Genomic DNA, 17,376 nt, shown 5'->3' on the forward strand with positions numbered 1-17,376 from the left:
AATGAAAACCGATACAAAGCAACTTTTTACCTGTAAAATAGCCACTTCATTACGGAGCTGACTTTCCTGTTTTGTGGGGAATCTCATCTTATCAATTACTTTAATAGCCACATCCCTTCCAGTCTTTCTGTGTTTTCCTATTTTTCAAAAAAGTTCAGGTAAGAAAGAAGATGCAAATTGATGTCACATACAATACAGAAGTTTCATTAGGAAGTTGTCCACAAACTGAAATTGGTATGTATTTACTTTTGTATTTCTTTTAGGGGGCAGGCTCATTTTGTTCTTTCTCCATCACTCATCTATAATAACTATAATTTTCCCTTATAGTAACTGCCTCTAATAAAGGCTGTTTTGTTATTTGAAATAGCAGGAAATTTGAATGAACCTGTCTGCTGAAAAATAATCCACCTTATTAAATAAATGAAAGTTAACTATGTGACTTAGTCTTCAGAAATTCTGTCAAGATAGAAACACTGTACCATGGAATTCATTTTATTCTAGGTTCTTTGCAGAGTGATTTAACTATATATTAGGGTAAATCTTCAAGCAGAAAGGCCAACTAGTTGTGGTAAGGAATGCAAATGGTTTAACATTACTTTTCTACCTTGCATCATAGCTTGTAAAGTAGCTTTACATACATTAATGAATATACAGGCCAGGCTGTATAAGCCCCATTAAACTGATGAAGATACTGAGGCACAGTGAGGTTAAAAGGCTTCGGCAATGTAAGTCAGAGTGAGGTAAGATTTCAGGTGTTAGACCTGATACACCATGTGTGCCAACCGCAGACAAACGGGCAACTGTGTGGGAAAACCAGTGGGGCACATACTTCAGTAAATGAACTCTCAGAGTCCAACACAAACTTCAAGCCACACAAACATCTTTCCGTGTAAGCTACAAGAAACGACGAAAACTACTGTGAATTTTCTGATTCTCTGTTTCTTTTTAAAGTTTTCCATTTAAATTAAGAAATTAATACTAAGTTATAGTGAAAAGGACTTATCTAAAACTATGCAGATTAATCTCTGAGGAAGAAACCACTTGCAAAATTGTGAAAACATGCTAACAACTAGCAAATGATTTTTAAATTTCCTAATTTTCTACATTATCTACAATATGCAAAAGGCTGCAACTGCTTACTTACCTCCATAGACGATACCAAACTGGCCTGAACCAAGCACCTCATCTGCAAATATCTGGTAAACGGTACTGATGTCCTATTTGGGAAAGAGTAAGTGTTATTAGTTCCATGAAACCATGTCCATATCTCTGATTCTTTTCATTCAAATACTTACATACATTTCAGTTTTTAATGGTTGAGGGATTTCTTTTTCACAAAATACTTTATGAAATACTGACATTCTCTGTCCTAAAAAAGACCAACTTTACTATGACTCTTAACGTACAACTATAATGTATTCTGTAAGACCACCACTGGGGGAAAAATGATTTGAATTAAAAAATACATTTATTAAGTAGTGATCTATAAAAATTAAATTAACATAAAAATTAAGAAGAAAGTTTTACGAACTTTACTATTAAAGAGATTTGCTATCTTTGACTTCAAAGAAAAACTCAAAGTTTTGTATTTTTGAGATTTGTATTTTTGAGACTTATTTTGAAAGACTGATGAAATATGTGTAACTCATATCCACTCCTCAATCTTCTTCCTTCCCTTTCCTCTTTTTTTCCCATTAGTGGCTGCTGCTGTCAGAATATTCTTAGAAAGCATTCTCCAATCCTTTCCACAGATCCTCAGTCAAGGTCTCATTTGGGTATGTGCTACAGTCTCCAAGAAGCCAGGGACTACACTTATTTTGTTCAGTGTTACATTCCCAGACAGTGCCTTCTCATGGTAGTCACTGGATTGAATAAACCAAGTTTATTCAAGGCCTCATTCCCTCATTAGTAAAGCAGATATAATAACATCTATCTTACTGGATTTTTAAGTGAATTAAATGAAGATATACAAAGTGTCAAGTCTAGTGCCTGGCATATAAAAATCAGTACTTCCACAAACCCCTCATTTCCATTTAAATTAGGTAATCTTAAATAAGCTGAATTCCCTGGGACTTGGTCTTTTCATCTGTAAAAATGAAATGAGAAAACTTCTTTCTCTCCCCAGTACTCTGGTTCCTATGCTACCTACCAACCCACTCCAATATTCTTGCCTGGAGAATCCCATGGACAGAGAAGCCTGCTAGGCTGCTGTCCACAGGGTTGGACACGACTGAAGCGACTGCACATGCACACATGCTGCCTGGACAAGAGACACACAGATCAAACCTCCCTGAAACCCTCCATCCCCCACAACACTACTGGATATCCAGTTTCTATACAATCTTAGAAAATCCAACGTTTGTGTGTTACTGAACAGTAACAGCTGGATGCCCCAAGTTGAAGAGTAAGAGAGATTTGAATCAAATAAATTTATATACAGCTTTTGGGCTTCTTTTTCTAGCCTTTTTTCTAACTAATCCAGAAGCTGACAAACTAGGCTTGTGGGCCAAATCCAGCCTGCTGCCTCTTTCTGTATGGCTCCTGAACTAAGAACAGTTTACATTTTTAAATGGTTGAAAAAAAAATCACAATAATGTCATCTTGTAAAACATGAAATTATATGAAATTCAAATATAAGTGTTCACAAAAAAACTTATACTGGAAAACAGTCAAGCTCATTCCTGTATGTACTGACGATGGCTTTCTCACAATGGCAGCAGAGTTGAGTTTATAACTGTATATAGTCTGCAAAGCCTAAAATATTTACTTCCATCCCCTTATAGAAAGTATGTTGACCCCTAATGTAAACCCCTACGTGTACCAGCTCAACTGAGTCCTCACTCTGCCTTAAAATCCTGCATTTTCTGCTTCTCTGTACTTTCATGAAATTTTCTCTCACTGCCATCCTCTCAGCACTCGTGTCAAAACTCTTTTTAAGTATATTCAAGTTTTACTTCCTTTAGGAAGTTTTCCCTGCTCTGACCCAGCAAGTAGCCTCTCTCTTCTCTTTGAACTAGTCTATCACTCTGTAATATTCTAATGTCACTTATGAAAAAGTTAACTTTATTTTCATAATTTAAAAGGAAACTGCCTCAGTTTCCTTCATAAAGCAGAACTCCTCCAGGAAGTTACCACCCACACAGTTCAGTCTAGTGTCTTCAGGCAAACTGCACAGTACTCTGGGTTATAAACTTATTTTCTAGTAAGACTTTCACATTTTATTTTCCTTAATTAGCCAGTCTTCATATTTTAGCTGTAATATTTACTTACCACATTCTCTTGGATCTGACAATTAGATACAGAGATACTGGTAGACAAATCTTCTGTAAAATGAATGATAATATGGGGAAAAAAACTTAGTATATAACTTAGTAATACTAATATTTACTGACATGTGAATGCTTACAGTACATTAAATTTTAAAAACTAGCTAACATACAGTTAATAGCATTACATTAAAACAAAATTATCCATAAACAATAACTAATCCATCAACAGGAAACTGGTAAAATAGAATACACATCCATACAAAAGAATACTATCTACACATTTAAGGATGCAGGGCTGTAAGTACTGAGTCAGAAAGCTATTTATATTATTAAGTTAAAAAGGTACGTTTCAGGGTAGTGGCATATGAATCAAAGCAAACAAAATATTATCACTTCTGGTGAGGGAGAGAGATGGGGTTGAGGAACAAAGATTTTTTTATATGCTTCTAGACTGTTTAAAAAATGTATAGAAAGTATGCATTACTGTCATAAAACATTAAAATTATATAAACATATACTTTTGAAATACATATTAAATAGTTCATAAAATCAAGTTGTAAAAAGATCATACATCTTTTACAACAAACATGACTTTTGTGAAAATAAAAATATAACAAGACCGTACAAATAGAATAGACTTCCCTCTTCCCAACCCATCCCCAAAAGAAATATACACCGAACTATTAATAATGGTTTTCTGAGGGGGGAGATATACAACTGGGAATAGGGGGACATGTCACATGCATATAGGGAAGAGATTCTCATTTTATATTACATATTTCTATAAAGTTTAAATGTCTATATTACTTTGGTAAGCAAAGGAAGTAACTGACAAGAAAATTAGAAATGAGAAAAGTAAAGCAAGAGACTAGTTCTCAAACATCTAGAATCTCAGTGATAAAGAAAAAGATAAGAAATTTCTTTTATAATCCCAAATATAAAAACATAAAACTTCATTAAGAAGAAAATGTAAGCAACTATACATCAAAAAATAAGTAAATGACTGTGGAAACTCCATTTTAAAATATTGTCAATTTAAAAATATTAAGTCAACTTTAAATAATCCCAAAAATCAAATATTAATGCAAGAGACCAAAAAAGCACAGCATCAACAAAATGAATGAGCCTAAAACTCTGCTTTTTAGTAGTCCCAGTTTTCTAGTTTAAGTTAATATTTATTTTGTTTCAAAGGCCTCCACTGTCTTAACTCCATCCAGTTTTCATTTCTATCGCTTCCCAGGAGAACTCTGCTCCAGACTGGTTGTTACAAGGACAGCAGCAACAGCAGCAGCTGCACAGTAATAGTGCCACAACTAGGTCAGGAATGGTGCTAAGTGCATCATATGCAATTATTATATCATTTTCCTTTTAGATGAGAGAACTGAAGAAGCCAAGATCATGAAGCTAGCAAAGCGGCAGAACTGAGCTTTCATTCTCCCTTAGCCCTTTTGCAGTCTGTCCTTACGGGCTTATAATCCTAGAGAAGAGTCCATGCATGGGCTTGAGAAGGATCCTAAATCCAATTATATATAAAATTTGTGTTCTGTATCTGCATTATTTTCTGGGGTGAAAGGTCCAATTGAATATCAGACAGTTCTAAAATCCCCTCAAATTTAAGAAACATTGTGATTATCCATTTTATTCATCCTTTCAGAATCAATATTCAACACCAAACATTTTCATGGTCATTACCCTCATGCCTTTGATCACAGGTCCCCTTAATTCCATGCACACCCCTAGGTTGGCTCTGCCTATCCTAACTTATGTGAGATCCAAGGTCAAGGTCCAAATCAGGCTTCTTTATCATGAAGTCTCCACTTACCTTCCTATCTGTATCTGAGTCCTTGAGAAATGCACTGCTCCTTTTTGCACTCTACTGCTTTATGTACCTATTTCCCTTCCTATCTTTAAAAAAATCTCTGTATTTCTTTTGTATTCTAGCTCAGGGCCTAGCATAATGCCAAGATGAGGTATACTAAGCAACATAGCTGAACTGAAATAAAAGGCATACAGAAACTGGTTGAGGGAATTCCCTGTCCATCCAGGGGTTAGGACTCGGTGCTTTCACTGCTGGGCTGAGTCCCTGGTCGGGAAACTAAGATCCCACAAGCTGTGCAGTGCAGCTAGAAAAGAAAAGAGGCTGACATCTCTTTCAATTTAAATGTATTTGCCTGATGAATGAAACCTGTTTCACCATAAATGACATAATGTCAATGGGGGGGGGGAGGGTGGGTGCAGGGAAGTGATATTTTACTATGGCTTTGTGATTAAGTATTCACTTGAAACTTAAAACAAATTTAGGTTTTATTTTATAAATTTTGTTGGTGCAAAGAACATGTGTTTCAATATATTTTTTTAATGTTTCTGAATGTTCAGTTAAAACGAATGCAGCATTTCTGACTTCATACATTTTATAAGTACTATGTGAACTGCAGCGCTTTACAGACTGAAAATCCCACCCTGAAGCACCATCCTAATACTATTAGCTTACTTAACCCCTTCTGGTTCTCTTTCATTTAATGCTGACAACTCTATACAGTAGGTTCGTTACAGAAAAGGAAAGTACTTGCCAAGATCACATAACAGGTCAGCAGAGCCAAGATTTAAATGCAGGCAGATTTGACTCTGGAGCCTCGCTCTGGGGACTGCAAGCACATACTATGACCAACATAATTTTATAAAGCAATTGACTAATGGTGTTGATTCTGAAAATGAGGCTTAAAATAAATACAGAAACACAACTGCACCCACAAAACACTTAAGAACCAAATGGGGAAAAAGTCATCAAGAAGCTTATTGCTTACTGTGATCTTTCCCTTGGCCTGGAGAAGTACAGACACTGGCTTGAGGCGTCACAGGCATGAGAGCTTGGCGAATTGCTTTTTCCCAGCTCTGTGCTACATCAAGTCCCACTCCAGTGGCAGCAAGAACAGGATTGTGAGAGCTGTCCCCATTGTTCTCACCAACAAAGTATACCATAGTATCAGTGATGATTTCAAAACAGTGTGGGTTGCTGCCTTGTGAAACGCTTGTGAAATCTTGTGGTGAAGATATGCGGAGAATTTCTGAAAGTGGAATTTCCTGAAGTAAAGAACTAAGCGTTAGGAAACATGAATATGTGGGCTTTTTTTCAAATACACTAAACAATCAAAGATATGCATTTCTAATGAATACCATTAAAGACAAACACAAGTATGTGAATGTGGCACATGGGCACACAGTCAAGTCTTATGAGGGTATCTGCTCTGAATGATCTGCGTGCCCATCAAGGACAAAGGCAGAGAGCATGGAGTATAATAACCAAGCTAGTAATTCAGGCCTGTAGCAGATCATTAGAAAGAAAGGATTTAGAAGTGCGGTTGCTGCTATAGCCAACACCTGCCATATCCCAGCTGTCAGGAAGTCATCTCAACAACAACTCTACTGGCTGCTATCTGCAAGATATGGCCCCAAAGGAGAACGAGGCAGAAATAACAGCAGCAAAGGAGGATGTCAGAATAAGTGTAAGTGCTCTATTCTGGTTCTGTCCATAACTTTAACAATCATTTATGTTTAGTCTACTTCCTAAAGTAGAAAACTTCTTTAGAAAAACTCAACCAATTCAAAGCAATTCATTAGTCTCTATTTTCTTTCTTCCTGATACAATCACTATACTAATAATTTTATCTGGTGTCAACTGGTGACATGGCAAAATGTGGAGCAAGTCGAGCAAAGAGAATTGTATAAAAAAGAGCCAAAAGAAGCATCTGGGAATTGGGGTCTAAGGTAAAATGGAAAATGGAAGAAATGCTGAATACCACAATGGCTTCTGCTGATCAGCAATAATCACAGGACTTCTCATAGTCTAATCTAAATCACAGTCTAGTTGTCTTTTCATATGCAAGGGTCAAGTCCCTTATATAAAATGGCTAGACATCCACTGATACGGAGGACCACTTGGTACCCAGAAGGAAAACAGCAGCAACCTGATAGGCCAGAAAAAAGAATCGCACAACAAAAAAAACTTCGGCAGCAAGGCTGTTGCAAGGGGTGAAATGGAGGGGTAGAGGATACTTGCTTTTACAAGGATCTTAACAGTGACTTCTAGAAACTATATTAGGCAGAGCTGTAACAGCTGTAATCCAATATAACAACTAATAAATATTACTTGGATATATTTGGAAAACACACAGTATTTTAATGTACATATTTTTAAAAGATATGAAATCTTTACCTTATAATACTTTGATCCAGATTCGTTTTGAAACAGTGTAAGACATTTGCTGTCCAGTCTCCAATAATGCCTTTTTCTCTACAAAGAGCACAAAACTGTAAGGTTCAAAAGTAATGATTCCTCCAAAGTGTCTGAACTCTCCATTCCCTCTCATCTCTTATCTATAAGTTTGTACTGGTATAAAATTCATGAGCTTCAAAATTTGAAAAATTAAAAAGATAAATACAGAAAAGTATAGTTCCATCATCACCCCTATCTCACTCCCACCTTTACTCAAGGCAAACAATGTTATTACATTTTGGAGGTTTCTTTTCAAGAATCTCATGCATGCACACACAAATACTTTATCCATGGACTAAATTTCTTAAGGATGCCTTACTGGATCAAAAGATAAATGCATATGTAATTTTTCTTGACAGTGTTAAGTTATTCCTCTATTTCTGGATCCAACTTACAGTCTCATCAGCAACATGAGTGTGTTATTTACTCAAACCTTCACTAATACAGCTTATTACTAACCCTTTTCATCCTGTGCTACACTGATAAATAAAAACTAGTATTTTCGTAACATTTTCTAAAATTTATTTAATTGAAAGCTAATTGCTTTACAGGATTTTGTTGCTTTCTGTCAAATCTCAACATGAATCACCCATAGGTATATATATATTTCCTCCCTTCTGAACCTCCCTCCCATTACCTTCCTATCCCACCCATCCAGGTTGATACAGAGCCTGTTTGAGTTTCTTGAGACATACAGCAAATTCCCATTGGCTATTTTACATATGGTAATGTAAGTTTCCATGATACTCTCTCCATACATCTCACCCTCTCCTCCTCTCTCCCCATGTTCGTAAGTCTCTTTCCATGTCTGTTTCTCCACTGCTGCCCTGCAAATAAATTCTTCAGTACCATTTTTCTACATTCTGTATATGTGTTTAGTTCAGTTCAGTTGCTCAGTCGTATCTGACTTTGTGATCCCATACACTGCATCATGCCAGGCCTCCCCGTCCATCACCAACTCCCAGAGCCTACTCAACTCATGTCCATCGCGTTAGCGATGCTATCCAACCATCTCATCTCCTGTCGTCCCCTTCTCCTCCGGCCTTCAATCTTCCCCAGCATCAGGGTCTTTTCCAATGAGTTGGTTCTTCACATCAGGTGGCCAAAGTATTGGAGTTTCAGCTTCAGCATCAGTCCCTCAAATGAATATTCAGGACTGATTTCCTTTAGGATGGACTGGTTGGATCACCCTGCAGTCCAAGGGACTCACTCTCAAGAGTCTTCTCCAACACCACAGTTCAAAAGCATCAATTCTTTGGTGCTCAGTTTTCTTTATAGTCCAACTCTCTCATCCATACATGACTACTGGAAAAACCATCACTTTAACTAGACGGACCTTTGTTGGCAAAGTAATGCCTCTGCTTTTAATATGCTGTCTAGCTTGGTCATAGCTTTTCTTCCAAGGAGCAAGCGTCTTTATTGTAAGGCTACAGTCACCATCTGCAGTGATTTTGGAGCCCCCCAAAATAAAAGTCTGACACTCTTTCCATTGTTTCCCCATCTATTTGCCATGAAGTGATGGGACCGGATGCCATGATCTTCGTTTTCTGAATGTTGAGTTTTAAGCCTACTTTTTCACTCTCCTCTTTCACGTTCATCAAGAGAATGTTCAGTTCTTCGCTTTCTGCCATGAGGGTGGTATCATCTGCATATCTGAGACTACAGATATTCCTCCCAGCAATCATGATTCCAGCTTGTGCTTCATCCAGTCTGGCATTTCGCAGGATGTACTCTGCATGTAAGTTAAATAAGCAGGGTGACAATACAGCCTTTCCAAATTTGGAACCAGACGTATTCCTTTCCCGATTTGCTACCAGTCTGTTGTTCCATGTCCAGTTCTAATTGTTGCTTCTTGACCTGCATACAGATTTCTCAGGAGGCAGGTAAGGTGGTCTGGTATCCCCATCTTTTGAAGAATTTTCCAGTTTGTTGTGATCCACACAGTCAAAGGATTTGGCGTAGTCAATAAAGCAGAAGTAGATGTTTTTCTGGAACTCTTTGCTTTTTCGATGATCCAACAGATATTGGCAATTTGATCTCTGGTTCCTCTGTCTTTTCTAAATCCACTTTGAACGTCTGGAAGTTCACGGTTCACGTACTGTTGAAGCCCGGCTTGGAGAATTTTCAGCATTACTTTGTTAGCGGGTGAGATGAGTGCAATTGTATGGTAGTTTGAGCATTCTTTGGCATTGCCTTTCTTTGGGATTGGAATGAAAACTGACCTTTTCCAGTCCTGTGGCCACTGCTGAGTTTCCCAAATTTGCTGGCATATTGAATGCAGCACTTTCACAGCATCATCTTTCAGGATTTGAAATAGCTCAACTGGAATTCCATCACCTCCACTCAGATCAGATCAGATCAGTCACTCAGTTGTGTCCGACTCTTTGCGACCCCATGAATCGCAGCACGCCAGGCCTCCCTGTCCATCACCAGCTCCCAGAGTTCACCCAGACTCACATCCATCGAGTCGGTGATGCCATCCAGCCATCTCATCCTCTGTCGTCCCCTTCTCCTCTTGCCCCCAATCCCTCCCAGCATCAGAGTCTTTTCCAATGAGTCAACTCTTCGCATGAGGTGGCCAAAGTACTGGAGTTTCAGCTTTAGCATCATTCCTTCCAAAGAAATCCCAGGGCTGATCTCCTTCAGAATGGACTGGTTGGATCTCCTTGCAGTCCAAGGGACTCTCAAGAGTCTTCTCCAACACCACAGGTCAAAAGCATCAATTCTTCAGCGCTCAGCCTTTTTCACAGTCCAACTCTCACATCGATACATAACCATAGGAAAAACCATAGCCTTGACTAGACGAACCTTTGTTGGCAAAGTAATGTCTCTGCTTTTCAATATGCTGTCTAGGTTGGTCATAACTTTCCTTCCAAGGAGTAAGTGTCTTTTAATTTCATGGCTGCAGTCACCATCTGCAGTGATTTTGGAGCCCAGAAAAATAAAGTCAGACACTGTTTCCACTGTTTCCCCATCTATTTCCCATGAAGTGATGGGACCAGATGCCATGATCTTTGTTTTCTGAATGTTGAGCTTTAAGCCAACTTTTTCACTCTCCACTTTCCCTTTCATCAAGAGGCTTTTTAGTTCCTCTTCACTTCACAGTGATGCTTCCTAAGGCCCACTTGACCTCACATTCCAGGATGTCTGGCTCTAGGTGAGTGATCACACCATCGTGGTTATCTGGGTCATGAAGATCTTTTCTGTATAGTTGTTCTGTGTATTCTTGCTGCCTCTTCTTATCTTCTGCTTCTATCAGGTCCATACCATTTCTGTCCTTTATTGTGCCCATCTTTGCATGAAATGTTCCCTTGATATCTCTAATTTTCTTGAAGAGATCACTAATCTTTCCCATTCTATTGTTTTCCTCTATTTCTTTGCACTAATCACTGAGGAAGGCTTTCTTATCTCTCCTTGCTATTCTTTGGAACTCTGCATTCAAATGGGTATATATTTCCCTTTCTCCTTTGCCTTTCACTTCTCTTCTCAGCTATTTGTAAGGCTTCGCCAAACAACCATTTGGCCTTTTTGCATTTCTTTTTCTTGGGGATGGTCTTGATCACTGCCTCTTGTACAAAGTCACGAATCTCCGTCCATAGTTCTTCAGGCACTCTATCAGATCTAATCCCTTGGATCTAATTGTCACTTCCACTGTATAAGGGATTTGATTTAGGTCATACCTGAATGGTCTAGTGGTTTTTCCTACTTTCTTCAATTTAAGTCTGAATTTGGCAGTAAGGAGTTCATGATCTGAGCCACAGCCAGCTCCCGGTCTTGTTTTTGCTGACTGTATAGAGCTTCTCCATCTTTGGCTGCAGAGAATATAATCAATCAATCTGATTTCAGTGTTGGACATCTGGTGATGTCCACGTGTAGAGTCTTCTCTTGTGTTATTGGAAGAGGGTGTTTCTACTGTTGCTATGACCAGTGTGTTTTCTTTGCAAACTCTGTTAGCCTTCGCCCTGCTTTGTTTTGTACTCCAAGGCCACATATGCCTGTTACTCCAGGTATCTCTTGACTTCCTACTTTTGCATTCCAGTCCCCTATAATGAAAATGACAACTTTTTTGGGTATTAGTTCTAGAAGGTCTTGTAGGTCCTTCACAGAACTGTTCAGCTTCTTCAGCATTATTGGTCAGGGCATAGACTTGGATTACTGTGATAATGAATGGTACCTTGGAAATGAACAGAGATCATTCTGTCATTTTTGAGATTGCATCCAAGTACTGCATTCTAGACTCTTGTTGACTATGATGGGTACTCCATTTCTTCTAAGGGATTCATCCCCACAGTAGCAGATATAATGGTCATCTGAATTAAATTCACCCATTCCAGTCCATTTTAGGTCACTGATTCCTTAAAATGTCAATGTTCACTCTTGCCATCTCCTGTTTGACCACTTCCAATTTGCCTTGAGTCATGGATTTAACATTCCAGGTTCCTATGCAATATTGCTCTCTATAGCATCGGACTTTACTACCATCACCCATCACATCCACAACTGGGTGTTGTTTTTGCTCGAGCAGTACACCTGGGAAACCGAGTGGCCGGGACTGAGGAGGTCATTAAGGCACATGGCCCACCTGGGACAGTGCAATCTCCAAGCAATTGGTCACCTGAGCTGCTCAGACCTAGGAAGGTCACAAAATGCACGCCCAACCCACAAAGACTCATCCAGAACTATGTCTGAGTGTCACCTGTGGAGGTATGGGTCAGCAGTGGCCTGCTGGAGGGGCTCTGGGTGCAGCAGACCTGGGTATGGCATAAGCCCTCTTGGAGGAGGTCACCATTAACCCCACCATAGAACCACCAGAACTTACACAGGAACTGAGGAAACAGATTCTTGGAGGGCACAAACAAAACCTTGTGTGCACCAGGTCCCAGGAAAAAGGAGCAGTGACCCCACAAGAAACTGACCCAGACATGTCCATGAGTACCCAGGAGTCTCCGGCAAAGGTGTGGGTCAGCGGTGACCTGCTGCAGGGTTGGGGGCACTGAGTGCAGCAGTGCGTGCATGGGACCTTTTGAAGGAGGTCGCTATCATCTTCACTACCTCCACCACAGTTTGGCCTCAGGTTAAGCAACAGGGAGGGAACACAGCCCTACCCATCAAAAGAAAATTGGATTAAAGATTTATCTGAACATGGCCTGGACCATCAGAACAAGACCCAGTTTCCCCCTCAGTCAGGCTCTCCCATCAGGAAGCTTCCATAAACCTCTTATTCTTATCCATCATAGGGCAGACAGAATGAAAACCACAATCACAGAAAACTAACCAATTTGATCACATGGACCACAGCCTTGTCTAGCTCAAGGAAACTATGAGCCATGCCACGTAGGGCCACCAATGACAGACGGGTCATGGCGGAGAGTTCTGACAAAACGTGGTCCACTGGAGAAGGGAATGGCAAACCACTTCAGTATTCCTGCCTGAGAACCCCATGAACAGTATGAACAGGCAAAAAGGTATGACACTGAAAGATAAACTACCCAAGTTGGTAGGTGCCCAATATGCTACTGGAGACGAGTGGAGAAATATGCGTTAGTATATGATATTCATCATTCTCTTTCTGACTTACTTCACTCTGTGTAATAGGTTCTAGGTTCATCCACCTCATTAGAACTGACTCAAATGCATTCCTCTTTATGACTAATATTCCATTGTGTATATGTACCACAACTTCATCCATTAATCTGTTGATGGACATCTAGGTTGCTTCCATGTTCTAGCTATTGTAAATAGTGCTGCAATGAACAATGGGATACATGTGTCTTTTTCAACTTCAGGGTTTATTCAGGAGTGGGATTGCTGGGTCATATGGTAGTTTTATTCCTAGTTTTTTAAGGAATCTCCATACCATCTTCCATAGTGGCTGTATCAATTTATATTCCCACCAACAGTGCAACAGCGTTCCCTTTTCTTCACACCCTCTAAAGCATTTTTGTTTGTAGATTTTTTGATGATGGTCATTCTGACCGGTGTGAGGTGATATCTCATGGTGGTTTTGATTTGCATTTCTCTAATAATGAGCGATGTTGAGCATCTTTTCATGTGTTTGCTAGCTATCTGTATGTCTTCTTTGGAGAAATGTCTGTTTAGGTCTTTTTCCCACCTTTTGATTGGGTTGTTTGTTTTTCTGGTACTGAGTTGTAAGAGCTGCTTGTATATTTTGGCAATTAATCCTTGTCGGTTGTTTCACTTGCTATTATTTTCTCCCATTCTGAGGGATGTCTTTTCACCTTGCTTATAGTTACCTTTGCTGTGCAAAAGCTTTGAAGTTTAATCAGGTCCCACTTGTTTACTTTTATTTCCATTACTCTAGGGGGTGGGTCATAGAGGATCTTGCTTTATGTCATCGAGTGTGGGGTGGGTCATAGAGGATCTTGCTTTATGTCATCGAGTGTTCTGCCTATGTTTTCCTCTACGAGTTTTATAGTTTCTGGTCTTACATTTAGGTCTTTAATCCATTTTGAGTTTATCTTTGTATATGGTGTTTGGAAGTGTTCTAATTTCATTCTTTTACATGTAGCTGTCCAGTTTTCCCAGCACCATTTATTGAAGAGGCTGTCTTTGCCCCATTGTATATTTTTGCCTCCTTTGTCAAAAATAAGGTACCCACAGGTGCATGGGTTTATTTCTGGGCTTTCTATCTTGTTCCATTGGTCTATATTTCTGTTTTTGTGCCAGTACCATATCATCTTGATGACTGCAGCTCTGTAGTATAATCTGAAGTCAGGAAGGTTGATTCCTCCGGCTCCATTCTTTCTCAAGACTGCTTTGGCTATTTAATTAGTATACTATTTGGCTAGTATTTTCGTAACATTTTAAACTGTATTTTTTTTCATTAAAAATGAGATCAAGATCTTATGCTTAAGAGTTAATTTGCATCTCCTTGTCTGAGACCTGTCTGTTCAGATTCATTCCTTTTTTTTCTATTGTGTTCTGGGTTGAAAAAAAACTTTTTCCAGTTTGTCGTTTGTCTTTGTTTCTGTTCTTTGCCATGCAGCATTTTTTTTTTAAACATGTGTCTATAAACTATTTTTTAAAATTAATACTTTACTTTTTGGGAACCATTTAAAGTTCATCGCAAATTAAGGGGAAGGGGCAGAAATTTCCCATATATACTTCCTGTCCCTAGGCATGTATAACCCCAGATCCCATCATCAACACCCTTAACAGAGTGGTACAATGGTTACAACTGGTGAACCTATATTTGACACATCATAATCATAAATGTCCATAGGTTATATAATACGGCTGACTCTTGGTGCTGTGCATTCTATGTGTTTGGACAAACGCATAATGACAAGTACCTATCATTGTGGTATTACATAGAGTATTTTCACTGCCCTAAAAGTTCTGTGTTCTACCTATTCATTCCTACTTGTCCCCACCCTGTACCCTCCACAGGTCTGCCTTTTCTGGAAAATAATATAGTTGGAATCATATAGTATGTAATCTTCCTACATTGGTTTCTTTCATGTAGCAATATAGACTTAAGATTGCTCCAAGTCTTTTCATGGCTTAACAGCTCATTGCTTTTTAGTGCTTAATAACATTCCATTGTCTTTAGAACAGTTTATTTACCCATTTACCTACTGAAGGAGATCTATTATTTCCAGGTTTTTGGCAATTATGAATAAACCCATTGTAAATATCTATATGCAGGTTTCCATGTGAATGTAAGTTTTTATTTCCTTTGGGTAAACAGCAAAGAGTACGACTGCTAGATCATCTGGTAAAAGCATTTTAGGTTTGCATGAAACTACTAAACTGTCTTCAAATGTTAGCAATACCATTTTGCATTCCTACCAGCAATCAAAGAAAGCTCTCGTTGCTCTACATCTTGTCAGAATTTGGTGTTCTCAGTGTTTATGATTTTGGCTGTTCTAACAGATGGGCAGCAGTATCTCACTGTTTAATTTGCATTTGCCCTATGACATAAGATGTGGCGCATCATTTCATATGCTTATCTGCTATCTAGGTATCTTCTTTGGTGAGGTACATGTTAAGGTCTTCAGCACATTGTTTAATCAGGTTATTAAGTTTTCTTACTGTTGAATTTTAAGAGTTCTTTGTATATTTTGGAGAAGAGTCTTTTACAGATATCTTTTTTGTAAATATTTCTTCCAAGTCTGTGGCTTGTCATCTCAATCTTTTAACACTGTCTTTTGCAGAGCAGAAGTTTGTGAAGTGAAAGTCGCTTAGTTGTGTTCGACTCTTTTCGACTCCATGGACTGTAACCCACCAGGCTCCTCTGTCCATGGGATTCTCCAGGCAAGAATACTGGAGTGGGTTGCCATTCCCTTTTCCAGGAGATCTTCCTGACTCACGGATTGAACCTGGGTCTCCTGCATTGCAGACAGATTCTTAACCATGTAAGCCACCAGGGAATATCAATTCTTTCTTTCAGAGATTGTGCATTTGGTGGTGTACCATCAGACTTGCTTTGAATCTCTACTGTTCTACCAATTTATAAAAATAGTACATTAAATATTCCACCTTTTAAATATTCCTAACATCCTAAATATAAAGATGGTTCTGGTGTACTATGATGTCTTAATATATATCTCATTCCCATTTGGACTTAAAAAACGCACAAAGTAAAGCACATAACCGAGTTTCACTACCATAGTAAGATGCCTGTGACTACTGACCAGGGTGTCCCTGCTGGTGTAATGGACCATCCACCCTTCCTTCACCATTGTGCTGCTCTTCCTCTTTGTGTGCTTGATGGACTGGACGACCCTCATCAGCGGAATGTTATTGCTCGTTGATGGACTAAAAAATATTTTAAATTTATGACAAATATTTATAATGTTAACTTAAAAGATCAATACAGTAAAATCAAACCCTTTTAAAAATAATTAAACTAAAATTCTTCAAAATATCTTACGAAGACAAACAATGGCTTAAGAAGAAAAAGATAAATTAATCCTGTTATGATGATACATAGTTAATCTATAAAAGACAAAGATGATACTGTTAGGGGAAGCACACTGACTGAAACCGCCCACCCTGGCCAGGCTCTCTAATAACCATTTGCATGGGTTGTTTTACAACAGGAGGTCCTGGTAAGGAATATGGAACTAATAAGCCACTACCAACCAAAAGAGTTCAGGAAAGGTCAAAAGGAGACACCACGTGTCCACCCACTTCCCAGAATCCCTCTTGCGAGCATCCATCTTTGCTCAGCAATGCGTGTGGCACCAGGAAGGACTCTGAATCAGAATGATTGGCCAAAGACCACCTGGAAACTAATCCCATCACCATAAAACCCAAGACTACGAGCCACATGGCAGAGCTGTTCTCCTGGGTTCCCTTTACTGCTCTCCACCTGGGTGCCCTTTCCCAATAAAATCTCTTGCTTTGTCAGCACATGTCTCCTCCGACAATTTTTTTCCAAGTGTTAGACAAGAGCCCGCTCTTGGGGCCCTGGAGTGGGGTCCCCCCCTTCCTACAACAATACTGTAAATCATCATTATTTGTCATGAATATTTCTGGAGGGCCACAGGACATACGAAAACAATAAACAGAGCAGAAAGAATCCTCTCCGGTTGGCAAATCTGGAGCCTGGGAGAGGGTCTCATTTGGGACTGCTACTAGAAATCGTACCCTAGATAACATGACAAAGTAATAAATTCATAACAGGACAAAATTCAAATATCAAAGTCCATTATTCATGTTGTCAGCAACAATTATTTACAGAAGACACTGAAAGAAAAATGATTTACAGGTATTAAGAAAGTAAAAATAATAAATAATGAAATGAGTCACATCGGGTAATACTGAAACATAGGTCAGTAACAGTGTAGCTGGAGAGAAAGAGCACCT

General features: G+C 38.9%; 1 protein-coding gene and 1 long non-coding RNA gene across 6 annotated transcripts in view; one reads left to right on the forward strand and one right to left on the reverse strand.

Annotated features, from left to right (window-relative positions):
* Positions 1-17,376, reverse strand: part of PRKD3 (protein kinase D3) — an 86,967-nt gene that overhangs the window by 13,760 nt on the left and 55,831 nt on the right. For 4 of the 5 annotated variants that reach the window (XM_055539818.1, XM_055539819.1, XM_055539820.1 and 1 more), the window contains 6 exons: positions 16,200-16,323; positions 7,483-7,560; positions 6,074-6,350; positions 3,271-3,323; positions 1,145-1,217; positions 31-137 (listed from right to left, as the gene is read on the reverse strand). In XM_055539818.1, coding sequence (XP_055395793.1) covers positions 31-137; positions 1,145-1,217; positions 3,271-3,323; positions 6,074-6,350; positions 7,483-7,560; positions 16,200-16,323 — 712 coding nt within the window. The remainder of the gene's footprint in view (positions 1-30; positions 138-1,144; positions 1,218-3,270; positions 3,324-6,073; positions 6,351-7,482; positions 7,561-16,199; positions 16,324-17,376) is intronic. The other variant, XM_055539822.1, reaches the window with a different exon arrangement.
* LOC129622924 (uncharacterized) lies at positions 6,414-16,861 on the forward strand. The gene is made up of 3 exons (XR_008700189.1): positions 6,414-6,772; positions 15,720-15,920; positions 16,608-16,861. It is a non-coding gene; the product is annotated as an uncharacterized LOC129622924 (long non-coding RNA).

The sequence above is a fragment of the Bubalus kerabau genome, chromosome 11, assembly GCF_029407905.1.
Source record: "Bubalus kerabau isolate K-KA32 ecotype Philippines breed swamp buffalo chromosome 11, PCC_UOA_SB_1v2, whole genome shotgun sequence".
Taxonomy (NCBI): domain Eukaryota; kingdom Metazoa; phylum Chordata; class Mammalia; order Artiodactyla; family Bovidae; genus Bubalus; species Bubalus kerabau.